General features: G+C 44.1%; 1 protein-coding gene across 1 annotated transcript in view; it reads left to right on the plus strand.

Annotated features, from left to right (window-relative positions):
• wnt6b (wingless-type MMTV integration site family, member 6b) overlaps positions 1 to 10,904 on the plus strand; it is a 42,098-nt gene extending 31,194 nt beyond the window's left edge. Inside the window, exons 3-4 of the mRNA XM_030344247.1 lie at positions 4,678 to 4,997; positions 8,087 to 10,904. Of these exons, the coding sequence (XP_030200107.1) occupies positions 4,678 to 4,997; positions 8,087 to 8,548 (782 nt within the window). The 3' untranslated portion in view covers positions 8,549 to 10,904. The remainder of the gene's footprint in view (positions 1 to 4,677; positions 4,998 to 8,086) is intronic.
• The last annotated feature ends 6,369 nt before the right edge of the window (positions 10,905 to 17,273 follow it).

Consider the following 17,273-nt stretch of genomic DNA (forward strand, 5'->3'; position numbering starts at 1 on the left):
GGAACATGCATTTGTTGTGGCTGCGTATGGATCTTCCACCCACTCCTGAGGCTCTGGATGGTGTATTAAATGAATAAAATGTAAAATTGCCAATATGTCTTTTTTGTTACTTTTGTTCAATTATCAAATCCACCAAACAACTAAAAACAAGAGTGTTACTCATCCCACAAATGCATGTTCCCCACAAATGCGGCACCATTTAAAAGGGAAATTAACAGGCTTTCCAACGGTATAATATGTATTGCCAAGAAGCATTGTTACAACAAAGAAATAATCTACCAAAACACAAATTTCTATGTTTATTTATATAATATTAATATCAATATTGATTGATCATGAAATGTATCCTCTGTAGAGTAGGCTAGGCTTAATTTTTTTTTCACTTTCATATGAGATGGAAAATTATGAGAATATCATATGAGAAATCAAAAAGAAACAGAATCAGTTTTAATCAGCAATAATTAGTTATCATGATTTTAATCAGATTATTAACAAAGGCAGTACTGTTACTGTACTGTAGGCCTACTGTACAGACTGTACAGTTTGTAGAGTGTATTGTGAGAGTACATAGGCTACAGGTACATCTATGCTAGGATGCTAGTGATACATTGAGGCTATTTGTCATTTGAGCCTTACCTGCTATTTTTGAGTCTGGAAACATCTTTTTTACCAGTGGCCCAATATGGTCGGCCACCGCGATCGGGGTCAACCGCCAGCACTTCAGCATTTATGACACTAGTGTCCTTATCAAGAGTTAGGAAACCCGCGATTGGCCTTGTAGACTCCATCGCCGCTTTGTACGACTGGTGTTTGCCGGTCCTGGTGTGCTTTTCAACATCGTGACGACCACCATGCCGGACGCTGAAATCTGCCTTACACAACATACAGTAGGCGTGGAAGTCGTCCAGCTTGGACCGTGTGATGATCGGCCATTCAACGTTGTACTCCAGCTTGTAACGCTGTTCAGATACCCGCCTCTTTTTCGACGGAGCTCCAGTAAATTCACCATCCATGTTTGATACCTGTAGTCTGTAGACTTTAACTGACAGCTCGCTCCGCAATTTCGCGGCAAAAAACACGTCACATAAATCACATTGATTCGTTTACACATTTATAACAATGTATCATGGAGGCGGAGATCAAACAGATCGACACGCGAGCTGAGGCATCAATGAGCTTAGCCTCAACTCTGCCTTGTTTTCTCGTTGTCTGTCACCACTTAAATATTTTTAGACACTTTTATTATATGTCCTTTCTATCCATAGAAAACGGAATGTATTTCACGTATGTGTATAACCTATTGGCTTTGGAACAAACAGCGGGGACTAAATATTAGCAAGGGGGAGGGACGGCTTGTCACCCCTCATTCGCTAACATTACATTCAGTGTAGTAAGCCCTTGCTCCGTTGATTTCACATTATTTCTCTGAAGATTGTTTAATGTCTTTGTGAAGCCATTTAACATAATACAAGTGGATGTAATAACTTTGAACCCAAGACTGCTTTTTATTGGTGAGCTGATTTTGAGAAATTAAACGTTGCAGCTAAAGTTGTGTTTCTGGTTGCTTATGGTTATGTAGTTGCTATGCTAGCTAACTGGCTAGATAAGGAAACTTTAAATAACCGTTAACGATTTAAATGGAAGAGTTCAATTTGCATGAAATTAAAGCTAGTTATCCATCTGATGTTATAATCTCCGAGATTACATTTATAGAAACCCTCAGGGTACCTGTGCAACTTCGTATGGAAGAGTTCGTATTCACAGATATTAACAAGAGTTCTCATCACAAGCTAGCAGCTGCCAAATGTATGTACCTTACCTATGTGTGTGTAAAGAATGCAGATATGAAATATGAAAAACAACCAGTAGTCAATGTACAAGATGCCAATTGTATTATATAAATGCTCATCAACAGCGGGAATCCACAGACTACAAACAGCATAGCATCTTGGTAAAAATAGAGACGGCATTAAAAAAAAACAAAAAAAAAAAACGGCCATTGTATTGACTCTTTTCCGACGCAATGAACGAATCATAAGAGGGCTTATATGTGAACTTTACGGCTGGTTGGATGTCAACACATGGACGTGGCTGCCTGCTAAAAGATTGACATCGATTTGTTGGGAAATGCGTAGGATATTCAAGTCAAGCGTAGCAGCGTAATTGGGGTCTGGAAATCATATCTGCTACGCCAAAATCGTGTATGTTGGCAGCTCTGAGTACCGCTCTAAAGCATTCTGTTGCCCCGAAGTACTTCGTTATGATGGTGAGGAGGTTCTGTGTGGAGCACAACCTTCGAAGAAGAAATCTAGTTTCGCCGGCTCCCATGGGAAACAATAAAGCTGCCCATTGTAGAATGCGAGAGACTCGATGGAACGTTTGAAACGTCTTTATATGTATTATTATTATTTATTTTTAAACAACCTCTTGCCTACAGAGCAAGCGTCTCTATCGATTGGGCCACGGCCACGGTGACCACACTGTAGGAACTGGATTTACTAATATATATAGATATGACGCTACAACTAACAACAAATGAGAGGAGAACTCCTCAAAGCAGATCTGTGCTAAACTGATTTGGTCTGCTTGTCTTGTTCAGCGACTGGGCGCAAACACTTCAAATGCATTGGCTGAGAGAAAAGAAGGGCAGAGATTATTAGCATACTAGAGAGACGCCGTATTTTACGGCGTTGTGATGTGCACAAAAGCGCCGTATTTTACGCGCGGTTTGATGTTCAAAACTGCGCTTTTTACGCACGCTCTTGAAAGGCTCAATTGCGGCGTAAAAAGCGGCGCTTTTTTCGCATGACGGTGTATTTTACGGCGTTTTTCTACATTCTACCGCGTTTTTTACAGCGTAATGAAGGTGATACACGTCTAAATGATGCCGTTTTCTGGCGGGGATGGCTTGCCATATCGGCCGCCATTATGCGTCGACGCTTAGCAAAACGCTTCCTCCCAATTTTTCATACGCGACGCGCCGATCCATGCAATACTATGCGTTGTCGGTGGGAGCGAATATTGTAGCCTACATTATTTCAACTATAGGTTATATTTACAGAAGAACATATGAGAGGATGCGGGAACGTGATAAGAATGACATTCACCGTGCGTCTCTTTTACTAATTACCTGTGCCAATTTATGCGAACCCAGGGGCAAAGTGTTATTTTGATGTGCGACATCAAACAGCTGATGCGGGATTGTGAGCCATTTGAATGATTTTCTTGTCACCCGAAATTCGTTCTATTACTGGCCTTATTTGTTTTAGTGTTAGCATATTTGAATTAATTACGTACATTTTTGTGTTCACGTTCTGTGTGAAACATAAGTGTTCATGTTCTGTGAGAAACATAAGTTCAGTAGCCTCTTTGAGTGAATGAAATTTGAAAGCGTGAGTGTGTAGTGAATGAAAAATGTGTGCGTGTATGGTGGGTCAAGTTTCTGTATTTGATAAATAAACCCCTTTTCTCTAATAATGTTTCCTACCATATAATTTCTGTGGACATTATGCTCTATAGCTTTGGCTATAGGCCTACACTTAAATAATTCATTCATCTGCCAAGGCAGTAGCTCGTTGTATAAACATTTTATATGGATATGAATTAATGAGTTTGTCGTAAACCAAATTAGTTAACTTGTGTAATGTGATAACTAATGAATCAAAAGTCATGCTTCCAAGTGACCAATGTATATACATTTATTGGTCAGTGCGCATACCCAATCGTAGCACATTGTACTGGTGGGGAACACGCCAGCATCTGACAAAAAATAATCTGCCAGCTGCTTCCTCACAAGGGCCGGTTTTGGTGAGTCGGGAAGATATCGGATGACTCGCGAAAGGAGATCATCAAACTTTGGCGCCGACATCCGAAAATACTGGAAATGCCTCTCCTCGTCCAGGCTTCGCATTGGAAGCCCCAGAGAAACAAATTCCCCATCCAGATCTCGTGTGGTATTTAAAGGGCGCACATACCACCGCCTATCTCTGCGCTTCATCACTCTTCTTCCGTAGCCATTTTGATCTGAATGTCACCCGCGAAAACACCGGTTACTCTGCTGCCACCCATGGCGTGAGTGGTGCATTGAATGTCATGCATTGCCCGCGACGTTCGCGTATGCTGTGTAGACTATGAAAGGAAGCGCGTCGCTCGCGTCACTCGCGTCGTTTACCCGCGTTACTCGCGTAACCATTCTCTTCCTCACCCTCTCTTTAGGCATACGATGGCACTAAGTAAACGGTATAGTGTATGACGACATGAATGTAGTGAGTGAACGAAATGTTGAATATATTTCTTTTTTATTTATTTACTATTTATTATGTTACTTTTATTCTTTTAAATGAGACCAGTACGTGAGTGCAATGAATTTCGTTGTACTCCTGTGCAATGACAAATACATATATCTTATCTTATCTTATCTTATCTCTCTCCCTCTCTCTCCCTTGCCCTAACCCTCTCTCTCTCCCTCACCCTAACCCTCTCTCTCTCCCTCAACCTAACCATCTCTCTCTCCCTCTCCCTTCCCTCGCCCTAACCTCTCCATCACCCTTTCTCTCTCTCTCTCTCTCTCTCTCTCTCTCTCTCTCTCTCTCTCTCTCTCTCTCTCTCTCTCTCTCTCTCTCTCTCTCTCTCTCCCTAATCCTCTCTCTCCCTCTCTCTCCCTCTCTCTCCCTCCAGACATCCGGGAGACGGCGTTCGTGTACGCCATCACGGCGGCGGGAGTCACCCACGCCGTCACCCAGGCCTGCAGCATGGGGGAGCTGCTGCAGTGCGGCTGCGAGGCCACCAGGAGCCGGGCCCCGCCGCGGCCCCCCGCCGCGGGCCCAGGGGAGCCCGCCGGCTCGGGGGAGGGGGGCAAGTGGGAGTGGGGGGGCTGCGGGGACGACGTGGAGTTCGGCTACGAGAAGTCCAAGCAGTTCATGGACACCAAGCGGCGTCGAGGGAAGAGCGACATCCGGGCGCTGGTGGACCTCCACAACAACGAGGCTGGGAGGCTGGTGGGTACAGAACACACAATACCAGTACAGACACAACACCAGTACAGACACAACACCAGTACAGAAACAACACCAGTACAGACACAACACCAGTACAGACACAACACCAGTACAGAAACAACACCAGTACAGACACAACACCAGTACAGACACAACACCAGTACAGACACAACACCAGTGCAGTGACAATACCAGTACAGAGACAATACCAGTACAGGGAGGACCTCCAAAACAACGAGGCCAGAAGGCTGGTGGGTAACAAACACAATACCAGTACAGACACAGCATCAGTGCAGACACAATACCAGTACAGATACAATACCAGTAGCACACACATTACCAGTGCAGACACAAACCAGTACAGTGTGGACCTCCACAACAATGAGTCCAGGAGGCTGGTGGGTAACAGACACAATACCAGTACAGACACAATACCAGTACAAACACAATACCAGTATAGACACAACACCAGTACAGACAAAATACCAGTACAGGGTGGACCTCCATAACAACGATGGCGGGAGGCTGGTGGGTAAGAGCCACAATACCAGTGCAGACACAATACCAGTACAGACACAATACAAGTACAGACACAATACCAGTACAGACACAACACCAGTAGCAAACACAATACCAGTAGAGACACAATACCAGTACAGAGACAATACCAGTAGCAGACACAATACCATTAACAGACGCAATACCAGTAGCTGACAAAAAACAGACCAGTAAAGGATGGGCTTCAAACATCCCACTAACTATAGAAGTACCACAGCGTTATTATCCAGAATGCTTCCTGATTTTCACCGGAATTTCCTTTCTGGGATTATTATGTATTAATCTCAGCTTTTCTCAATATTATATACATCATTTATTTTAAATGTATAAAAAAATATTATAGTGAGAATATGTGAAAAATACAGATGAAAAACGTGTATTCATAATTATACATCCACAGAATGTCTCTCTGGAATCATTTATTCATTCTTAATGATTGTTTTTATCAATACATGCTGTTTGCTCCTCTGGGTTCATCAAAACACACATCATGGATAGGAAGGAACCACCTTTGACACATTTCACACCCTCTTTTATCCAGAAGGACTCCCGACTTCATTAAATGTTATTAAGGAGCAGGTGTGAGAGCATCTCGCTCAAGGACGCCTTACACAGGCAGACTGTTGGTGTTGGAACCCAAAACCTAGCCTAAGATCGGACTACACCCGTCATTCACAAGACGATTTACAGAAGCAAGCTAAAACTTTCTAGAAAGACCACGGACAAAAACAAAATTAGTCTTTAATCCCCATTATCTTAAAATACAGAACAGTGACGTTATTATTTCAGTATTCTGGTGTTAAATCCAGGAGAGGATCGTTCTCCCCTTCTGGAATGTTCTTCGCAAGCGCCGAGAAAAGCAAAGGCCCCCCCCCCCCCTCTGGCCATATATTTGTAGTGAGCCGTAAGCCGATATTCTGACATGAATCAAGTTTCTGAAACACAACAACAAGAGCGTGCCACACATTGCGTCTCCAGGCCGCACTGCGAGCAGCTCCTCACGTTCAGGCCCTCGGAGGCCTTTAAACCCCTCTTTGTTGCACTCCCTTCTGGCCTGCATGGCGAGGGCATCCTGAACGCTCTGTGGACACAGGGAGATGCTGCTGTTTTGGATTCGGCTTCCTCCCTTGCTTGCTTATCCTTTTAAGACCTTAATTATATGTTTTTGGTTGAAAACATATTTTTCCCCATATTTACTTTTTACTTGGGTGATCTTACTCTTTGTTCCCAGAGGAGTCGTCAGATCCACACACACACACACACACACACACACACACACACACGCACAAACACGCACACACACGCACACACACACACACACACACACCCACACACACACACACACACACACACACACACACACACACACACACACACACACACACACACACACACACACAGACCAACACGGTTGCATGGTTTTCTGACGAACTGCTGGAGTGGGGTCAAACGCAGGTAGACAGCCAGTGAGGAGGTAGGTGGGGTTGGGACCAATTATAGCATTAGCTCGCTACTTCTCAACACAACAGGAGAGATTGAACACACATACACACTGACGCACATACACACATTTAGCATTTATAAAAAAGACAAAAAGAGGGAAATTAGCAAGCTTGGGCATGTGTGTGTGTGTGTGTGTGTGTTTGTGTGTATGTGCATGCGTGTGTGTGTGAGAGAGAGTATGAGGGGGTGCATAGGTGTGAGCGCATGTAAATGTGTATTTATGTGAGAGAGTGGTTGAGAGTGCGAGTGTGTGTTAGGGAGTGCGAGTGAGTGTGTATTTGTGTGTAAGAACGTGTGTATGTGTGTGTTTGTGTGTGTGTGCATGTGTGTGTTTATTTGTGAGAGAGAGAGAGTATGTGTGTATAGGTGTGAGTGAGTGAGTGTGTGTGTGTGTGTGTGTGTGTGTGTGTGTGTGTGTGTGTGTGTGTGTGTGTGTGTGTGTGTGTGGTGTGTGTGTGTGTGTGTGGGGTGTGTGTGTGTTTAGGTGTGAGAGTTAGTTTGTGTGTGTGTGTTTGTGTGTGTGTGTGAGAGAGAGAGGGTATGTGCGTGTTTGTGTGTGTGTGTGTGTGTGTATGTGTGTGTGAGGGAGAGAGAGATGGGTTCATTATGCTCAGTATATAAGTGAGTGATCTGTTGTCAAGGCTTGTTAGATGTGAAAGGCCAGAGGCAACATGAAGAGAGGGGGGTTGAGGGTTAAATTCCTTCTGAATAGCGTCTGCTTTTATCTTACCAATCTATCTGTGTGTCAGTGTCTATCTGTGTGCGTGTGTGTGTGTGTGTGTGGGTGGGTGTGGGTGTGTGTGATATATCGATAAACAGATCATAAATTAAACCTTAAGAGCACTTTAGGTTTGTCAATGTTTATTTGTTCCCTTTAAGGTTTCGATTACCCATCTTTTTTTCCCCCCTCTGTTTTCCTGACAAAAACACACTCAAACTGACACACACACACACGCACTTACACACTCTCCCCTTCACACAATCGCACACACAAACACACTAATTTCCACTCCCATCTCCTCCCCCAGGCAGTGAAGCTCTACATGCGCATGGAGTGTAAGTGCCACGGGCTGTCGGGCTCGTGCACGCTGCGCACGTGCTGGAAGAAGATGGCACCGTTCCGTGAGGTGGGCGACCGGCTGCTGGAGCGCTTCAAAGGCGCCTCCAAGGTGATGGGTGGCAACGACGGCAAGACGCTGATCCCCGTGGGCCACAACATCAAGCCCCCCGACCGCCAGGACCTCATCTACTCGGCCGAGTCGCCCGACTTCTGCCAGGCCAACCGCAAGACGGGCTCGCTGGGCACGCGCGGCCGCACCTGCAATAGCACCGCCATGGACGTGAGTGGCTGTGACCTGCTGTGCTGCGAGCGCGGCCACCGCGACGAGACGCTGGAGTTCGAGGAGAACTGCCTGTGCCGCTTCCACTGGTGCTGCGTGGTGCAGTGCAAGAAGTGCTCTGTGCGCAAGGAGCTCAGCCTCTGTCACTGAGGGGCGAGGGCCGGCCTCCAGCCTCCGTCACTGAGGGGCGAGGGGCTGGGGGAGGGGGGGAGTTTTATCTGTGCTTGAGAAGAAGGACGTTGGGTTTTCTTTTTGGACAGATTGTGAGTGGATCTGTGGAGGATCGGGACATAAGTTATTGAACCTGGAGGCCCAGGTGGACAACAGGAGCTTTGGACAAGACACTGACAGTGTCCTGGTGTGAGACAAACAAACCAGCAAGAGGTCACACAAAGACGCATGGATATAACGGCATATTTTATACAATATTTTATAAAAGTCCCAGTAAAAAATGGGTGGACTTGTGTTTGAAATGAGATGTACACTCTTGAAAAGCATCTTCACTGAGGAGGAACAAAACATGAGATCCAACGTCTCAAACTAAGGAAAAAGGTCACGTTGGTTATCAGTGTCTTTCTCCTATCAGACACATCAGAGATATAATCCCTAACTTCCTTCATAAAGATTTCTTATCTACTCCAATTCCTTCTGAATACAACAAGAACAGAGTTGTCTGTTTCCATTTTGAATAAATGTATTTTATACACGTCTTTGGCTGCCAACTGAACTGAAATATAGAAGAGGAAAAACGACCAACAATAAAACATTCACGCATTTAATAGTAACCACATTTTTGCTGTCAGTTTTGGCAACTTGTGTCTCAGACTGTAAAGGCTAGTACAGTACTCAAAGCTGAGCTTTCCTCCCTATTTAGATGGTTGTTTTGTATTCATACATCCATTATGATGTCTGCTATCGTAATATCCTCACCCTGCACCATCTTATCAATAGTATAGTGTGTTGAGAAAAGAAACCACCCGTTTGCATTCTTCTGTGTTATTTGAATGATGTTGTGTCGGATCTCAAGGTGTCTGAATGACATCACCATAGGAAGCTCTTGTATTATCTTTTCCCTTTCCCAGGAACTGAACAGCTGCAACATCTTGGAACGCCGGCATTCCACACTTCCACAGAGAGGGGTGGAATGCTTGTCTGGAACGGCCCTGTAGAACGCTGACATAATCCTGCGTTCTAGAATGTTTTTTATCGATTACGGAGAACATTCGCACCTCCAACATTCCATGAGGATATAGGTGGCTGTAACGACAGAGACCCTGTTGGGGTCTCCTGTCTCCGCTGGGTTGGCCACAGGTCTCATTGAAACAATATGCATTTTGTATTTTGAAATGCCTCCTATGATAGGAGACGTTAAAATTCCATATGATATACTAACTTACTCAAAGACCACATGGAATGCAGCAGCTTTCACTATATCTTCATTTTATCATGGGCAACTCATATAGCTAACATGAATATTAATACAAAACTTTATTTTTAAGTGTTTCAAGAATATATGACAAAAGGGTATTTTTTACACTGTTCTACAAGTTTCCAGAGCGTTAATCAACAGCATATGTGTTAGTGTAACGATGACATGCTTTAAGACTATTATTTATATTAAACTATGACAACAAGACTACTCACAGGGTGGCTCCCGCATATCTCTAGAAAAGCACTTTGGAAAAGCCCACTTGTGGATTTCAATACAGCTTTGCTTTTTAAACAAATGCTCTCTTTTAGGCATTGACTTCCATGCACGGGAGAAAATGAAACATCCTTTTTTACATGACATTTTTTTTGTGTTAACAAAAGGAAAAATTATTTTTCTGATCTCTTGACATAAAGACGCACACAAACGTAGCGATGCACTTTTAGCTATTGCTTGTGTTTGTTCATGCACGACCACAAGTCTGTGTGTGGGTTTGGAAATGCGTGCCTGCAAGATGGCCTGTCATCTTTTTGTGTTGCTCAATTGACACCATATCCATACTCTTTTGTTTGTGTGTGTGTGTGTGTGTGTGTGTGTGTGTGTGTGTGTGTGTGTGTGTGTGTGTGTGTGTGTGTGTGTGTGTGTGTGTCTTGAAGCTGTTTTCAGATGAAAGATTGCATTATTGGGGGGTTATTGAAAGCACATTTTACCTTTGACTCTCTGTCGAGTGATTTTTGTTTGACAGATAAGATCTTAAAGTTTATTTTTAGGAGAGAATAAACTTCACAATTCCCTGATTTTACTACTCTACTACCCAAACTGTGTTAATTATTTCATCTTCCTTGAGTTACAGTCATAGCTGATATTACTACTGTTATATTTCTTTTCCATACTACACCATGAAAAGATCTTTAGTGTTTCATCCAAGAGCCCACAGTTCTCACCAGTTATCTCTGAACTTCATGCTCCAAACTAATTATATGCCTAAAATAAATGTAATGTTATGGTTGACAGCTTGGACATCTTCCACTCTGTAAACAGTGTGTTTTCAATAATTAAAACATTTTTCTTCTTTGAGGCAGATCCAGTTTATACCTGCCACAACCAACGATGTGTGAATGATTCCTAACTGGAGCATTGGGTTCGGGTCATTGAAGATATGCACACCCTCCACATTGATTTCCTTATATTTCTAGGCATTTCACTTTATATATCTCGTCCACAATTTTTTTTTTATTCATTATTGACTCCTCGCATTTGCTCACTGTTTCCAATGGGTCACTTTTATCCACGGTTCTCAAGGATGGATGGGGTCCGCGGGTGCATCCTCTGAGCTCAAAGAAGGATCATGGATGCAGGTTACAAAGCCACAGGTGGTTCCAAGGATGAAATCTTAATCAATATCGAACCTCCTACCCAGTAGGGAAACATGAACCAAGGGAGACATCTAGGGGACAAAATCGACCTATCTGTCAGTCTGTCTGTCCATTGACTTACCTTTCCCAGTTACCTATCCATGTAAGACCATGGCTTTAGGGTTATACGTTTTTTTGGTCATTAAAAGAAGTTCATAAGAAGCGTTGAAGTTATTTCAGAAGGAATCTTGTCGGTATATCATATGAATTCATGAAACAGTGGCTTGACCTCTGGACCTTGAACATAGTCCCCAAACCAGTAAGACCTTTCACCCTAACCCTGTGTGAACATCCCTCTGCCAGTCCATGGGAACAACAGAGGTGTTATTTCAGTGTCTTATACAGTTGAAAAGGCCAAGGAAAAAAGGCAGCCTGTATTGGTTTGAGCCGCCATGCAAGTTAACACAAGTTCATATTTTCCAGGAATTTGTTGATTCGGCATTTGAGCCAGCAGTTGAAGGCCACAGAGAGGGGAACATGCCATGGGGCACCATTGCATTTTTTCTCCTTTCTTTCCTCTCCTTTCTTAACAATACACACATCCATTAATGTGTCCAACCAATTTCGGTTTTCATCTTCCGTCGATCCTCTTCTGTTTCTTCTCCTTTCTCCTCCCCTCTCATTTTCTCCTTACCTCTCTTTTTCACTTTCTCCTTTTTCTTCTTTCCTCCTCTCCCCATCTCTTATCTTGTCTTCTGATTCTTCTCTCTTCCCAAACCATCTCTTCTTACCTCACTGCTCTTCTCCTTATCCTCTTCTCCTCTCTCTTTTCCGCACCTCTCCTCTCCTCTCTCTCCTCCTCTCCTCTCTCCTCACCTCACCTCATTTCACTGTAACCTGCTGCCACAAGAGCACACAGGCAGTCCCGCTCGGGGCGAGAGCCAATGAAAATAGACAAGGCAACAGATTGATTTATTAAAGTTGTGGGATAAATATCACTGCCTGTCCATGTCTACATCTGGAGTTTTTTTTGGTGTGTGAGAGTGTGTGAGAGTGTGTGAGTGCGCCAATGGTGTCTTAAAGTAAGTCAAACTGACCTAATGGTTGTGTTCTGGTTTTATTCAATGTTGGTAGACCATGTTCTCTCTCTCTCTCTCTCTCTCTCTCTCTCTCTCTCTCTCTCTCTCTCTCTCTCTCTCTCTCTCTCTCTCTCTCTCTCTCTCTCTCTCTCTCTCTCTCTCTCTCTCTCTATTTATCTCCTTATCTCTTTGTCCTTGACATACATATAGACAGACAGACACACTGACATACACACCTGTTCCCTTATGATTAAGAATATAATATAATAAAATAATGTTTACAACTAAATATGGTTAGGGGGAAAGACCCCTCAGAAAGGAACGAAAGCGTAGTGGTAGGTCCTGCTGGAAACCTGATGCTATAATGTCCTTCCAGTTGTTCTAACTCCTCTGCTCCTCTATCAATCTAGCAGGGAGACGTTGCTTACACAAACAGCACATCTAGAGATTAACTCTGTGTGGGGTTCCCAAAAGCATTCACTGTAATTATAGAAGATTGCACGCTCTTGTGTGTGTGTATTTATATGTGTGTGTGTTTATATGTGTGTGTGTGTGTGTGTGTGTGTGTGTGTGTGTGTGTGCATGCGTGGGTGCGTGTGTGTGTGTGTGTGTGTGTGTGCGTGGGTGTGTGTTTGTGTGTGTGTGTGCGGGGGCAGGCTTGGTAGGACAAGACTCAGAAACCAGTTTTTAATCCCAAGTGCTGGCAATGTGAGGCAATGTCGCTTTTCTCTTTATAAACAAATGAAGAATGAACACATGTATCAGACTTCCAAAAAGAAACCAAACACACTTATCACATGCTCACCCCCCCCCTCTCTCTCTCTCTCCCATCCCCCTCCCCCCTGCCCTCACACTCACATTCCCTTTGGAGTGTGTCTGGAGCAGACAGTGATCTTTATGAGTTAATGCAGGCCCTGCAGGCTGAGGCTCGGAGGTTGCCTCACTGTGCGGCCCACCCAATGAGGCGACTCGCACTAATTGATTTCCTAGCATGAGGCCAAGGTGCACATGCCAAAACAGGGATCTCCTCCGTCACCTAACAGAAAAGTATGTGTACGTCCCTGGGGGGCCCAGGGTGACTGATGTAGACCGTCGCACAAGCTCTTTCAGAGCAAACATTTAGAGACGATCACAAACTATCCTGCTGATAACAACCCCCGTTTTTCATGAATGCTTGACCAGATCTCACTGTGGGGAAGCAGAACACACAAGAGTATTTATCACTGGTCGTCCATTCAGCTGATCACCAACAACTGCATTGGTCACGGAGATGACCGCCCCGCCTCCTTTGTGGGGCGGGTCATTTATTACTCACTGTTTAGCCATAGGTGATGTTCTCCTCTATGACACTGGACACTTAACACAAGGCATGTAAAACTGCAGTCGGTAGTTACTACTACTCCTCTGTGTTATTATTACCAAACAGAGCTGATACAGAGCTGCTGCTCCTTGATGTGGAGGAAGAGATCTTTATTTAGATGTGAGATGGATAGATGAGTGACGTTCACTAGGTAGGCTGGTAGAGTGATCTATCTAGCACACCTCTAGGTGGAGACGCCCACTTGTGATGTCAGAAGAGGCAGATTTTCAAAAAAGCTTGTAGCGGCTGATCACACACCTGGTAGTATAAAATGTCACCTTTGAGAATTTACATTTAAGTATATTTGAGGAGGGAGCAATGAAATGTACGTACCTTTACATTAATCTCTGTGCTCCTTGGCAGAGGGGTTGTACACTTGTTTGTACAGGCAGACAAGCTCAAAATGTCCTCAAGTTATAGGGTGTTAACTTGTAACCTGAAGGGTTCTATTTCCGAAGCTCTGCAAGAAGGGTACGAAAACTATGCATCCAATCAATGGATATCCAATCAATAGAAGTCACGCATACTTCTTGTTCTACTTCCCGGGCTTCGGCTTTCGGCAAATTTACATTTCGGGAAATTAGCTGAAGCTTTTATCCAAAGCGAATTTCAACCATTGATACACACATTCACACACCGATGGTGGGGTCAACCATGCAAGGAGTCGGGAGCAGTTACACCTCGTGCCCACTGCACCGTCAGTCAAAGGGATGGGGGAGCTTTCCATGGTCGTCAGAGCCCGAGTAGTGTCACAGTGCTTAAATTTGCATACGCAATCTGATTGGATGACGGATACTTCGCTGCAGAAAAAGTTGAAACTTCAACTTTTTGACGGAGCGCACGGATCCACAATGCATTGCGGGTCCATCCCCATTCAAAGTCAATGGGGATCAGTCAATGGACGAATGCAGGCTGGATCAGTCCTTCGAGATTGGACTGGTGCTACACTGGTGCCTAGCATCGCCCCTGCTAGGCAACAGAGAAACCTGTCCAGAATGGCCTGCTCGACCCCCTGCTGGGGGATTTGTTTCTATAGGAGCTGCCACTGACCCGCAGTAATGAACAGCTGGAGGAGTAGGCAAAGGGGACCACCATCCTCCAGCTGCAAGCCCTGGAATCTCCTCCCTCCGGTTTGAGCAACAGACAATCAAGGAGTGCATTTCACTTCCTGGTTAAAAATAGCTCCAGATCGTAGTAGGCGCGCACCCCTCTTGATCAAGGGTCCTCATGCCTCTCTGCTGGTCCCCTGAAGGTCTCTATGAAGGTCCTTTAAGGCAAAGCGCCTTGGTGAGGTGAATCTCAGCCATTTTTTTAAATGGGTGACTTCCATTCTGTCCCTTTAGATGCCACTGTAGAAGGATACGTGCTGTACCGGGTTTGTTTGGAAGGAAACACCTCTGAATGAGCCAATAGTCCGCAGCACATTGTTCTTTCAAAACAAACTCAAACAATGATCACACACAATCACACATGACTGCTGTCTGTCATGACCGCTGAACTGAGTCTCACTTTGGGGGAAGCAGAACCCTCGTGAGTATTGACTGATCCCTCGTTAAGCTGGCCTACAGCTGCGTCCGTCCCGCGGCGGGCCCCCTTCACGCCACCAAGCAGTTTTAAAACAATGTAGAAATAAAGCCAATTTATTCCTATATAGTGTAGTTCAAATATCCAAGTATCAGAGACACAACTCGTACTGTTGAACCAAATGAGAACATTCTGCAGCTGAATCCAGCTGTACCTTTTGTTAATACAAAACAGTTGCTGTCCAGTTCCAGGGAACCTGTGCTCATTGCAACATTCCCAAAATAACAGTTTTTACTTGGACAGGAAGTTGAGAAAGACTTATTGACTCACCTCATTGGCCGTGGGTGGATAAACATTGGAGCGATCTCTCACTCTGTATTGTATTCCTTCACTCTGTTTTACACTCATCTACCATCCTCTCTTCATCTCCATTATCCCCCCTCCCCCCACACCCACACCAACACTCACACTCACCCACATTCACAGGCTTTCTTTGTAATTCCCTCATTTATTAAATCTATTACTGTCATGCCCACCCCCACATTTATTTACAGTCTCTATCTCTTACCCTCTTTTGTCTTCCCCATTTGTGCATATACTTTATATACATATATATATGTATATTTCTGTATATATATGTATACATATATATATATATATATATATATATATATATATATATATATATATATATATATATATATATATATATATATATATATATATCAGCCTCTCTCTGTTATCCTTGAAACATGGCTGCCAGGGGTTGGTGTGAGGCAGAGGAGGCCTGCTGTCTTCCACGGCTGCTTTGGCGTGGACTGTGTTCCAAGAAAAGAACGTCCTTTCCCTCTATTTCTCTCTCTACCCCGCCTTCCTTTCGTGTTTCATCCCCGTCTCGCTCTCTCTCTCTCCCTCCATCTCCTCTCTCCCTTTATCTCTCTCTCTCTCTCCCTCTTTCCCTTTCTCTCTCTCTCCCTTCATCTCCTCTCTCTCCCGCTCTCTGTCTCTCTCTCTCTGTCTCTCTCTCTCTCTCTCTCTCTCTCTCTCTCTCTCTCTCTCTCTCTCTCTCTCTCTCTCTCTCTCTCTCTCTCTCTCCCCCACTCCATCAGCTCTCTCCCTCTCTCTCTCCCTCCATCTTCGTTCTCTCTCTCCCTCTCTCTGTCTCTCTTTCTCTCCCTCCCTACACCTCCTCTCTCCCTCCCTCCATCTCCTCTCTCCCACTCTCGGTCTCTCTCTCTGTCTCTCTCTCTCTCTCTCTCTCTCTTATAACCTCTACTTGGTCCTCCTCTCTCCCTGCCTGTCTGTTTCTCTCTCTCCCTTGAACAGAGACAATAAACACTGCTGTTTGCACAACACTCAAGCATGGAGCTGTGTGATGTGAAGCAGAGACCAGCGGGCGGATGATGCCGGAGCTGAGTTGGGCTGGGCATCGCCTTGGTTTTCTCTGGACCATCCTGGGCTGTGGGCCGTGGTGGGCTGAGCCCATGCCAGGACAAGGAGGTTAGCAGTATGAATCCCCATTCAGTTACAACAACATAATAAATCATTAAAAAAAAAATATATATATATATAATATTATGTATATGTCTTTACTTGTAAAGAGAAACGGGTGTATGTCATGCGCTAAAATGAGTAACGCTATCATTATTTTCATATACTTATTAGTTGTTAAGAGAAAAGAGGATGAAAACTCATGCGTGAATGCACATGTGAAAAACGGTTACCTGTCTGATGTGTAGAGCCACTGTATTTGCGGTACGTTGTGAAGGTATGACCACTAGGTGGCGACCTTGGCATGTTGTTTTGCTTGAATGGCTCACAGCCGAATTTACTTTATTTAACTTTTATTCTCAGTTGGCAGCGCGCATACATTAGAAATAAAACGCGTATGCCTGCAGGTGCGGCATTTTTTGTTGGATTAAAATAAAATTCCTGAATTATGAAACTGCCAATATTTTTTGTAGATTAATATTATTAATGTTTATTTGATGTGGACAAGCAAATTACATTGAACAAACCAGATGCATTGTTTGAGTGTTTTAGCAAACTCGCAACAATTTGTCCACTGGGGATAAGCAGAAATTAGCTGTCTTCGTTGCAAAAACAAGAAAAACTAAAAGTTGATTGT

This window comes from Gadus morhua, chromosome 20 (genome assembly GCF_902167405.1).
Source record: "Gadus morhua chromosome 20, gadMor3.0, whole genome shotgun sequence".
NCBI lineage: Eukaryota > Metazoa > Chordata > Actinopteri > Gadiformes > Gadidae > Gadus > Gadus morhua.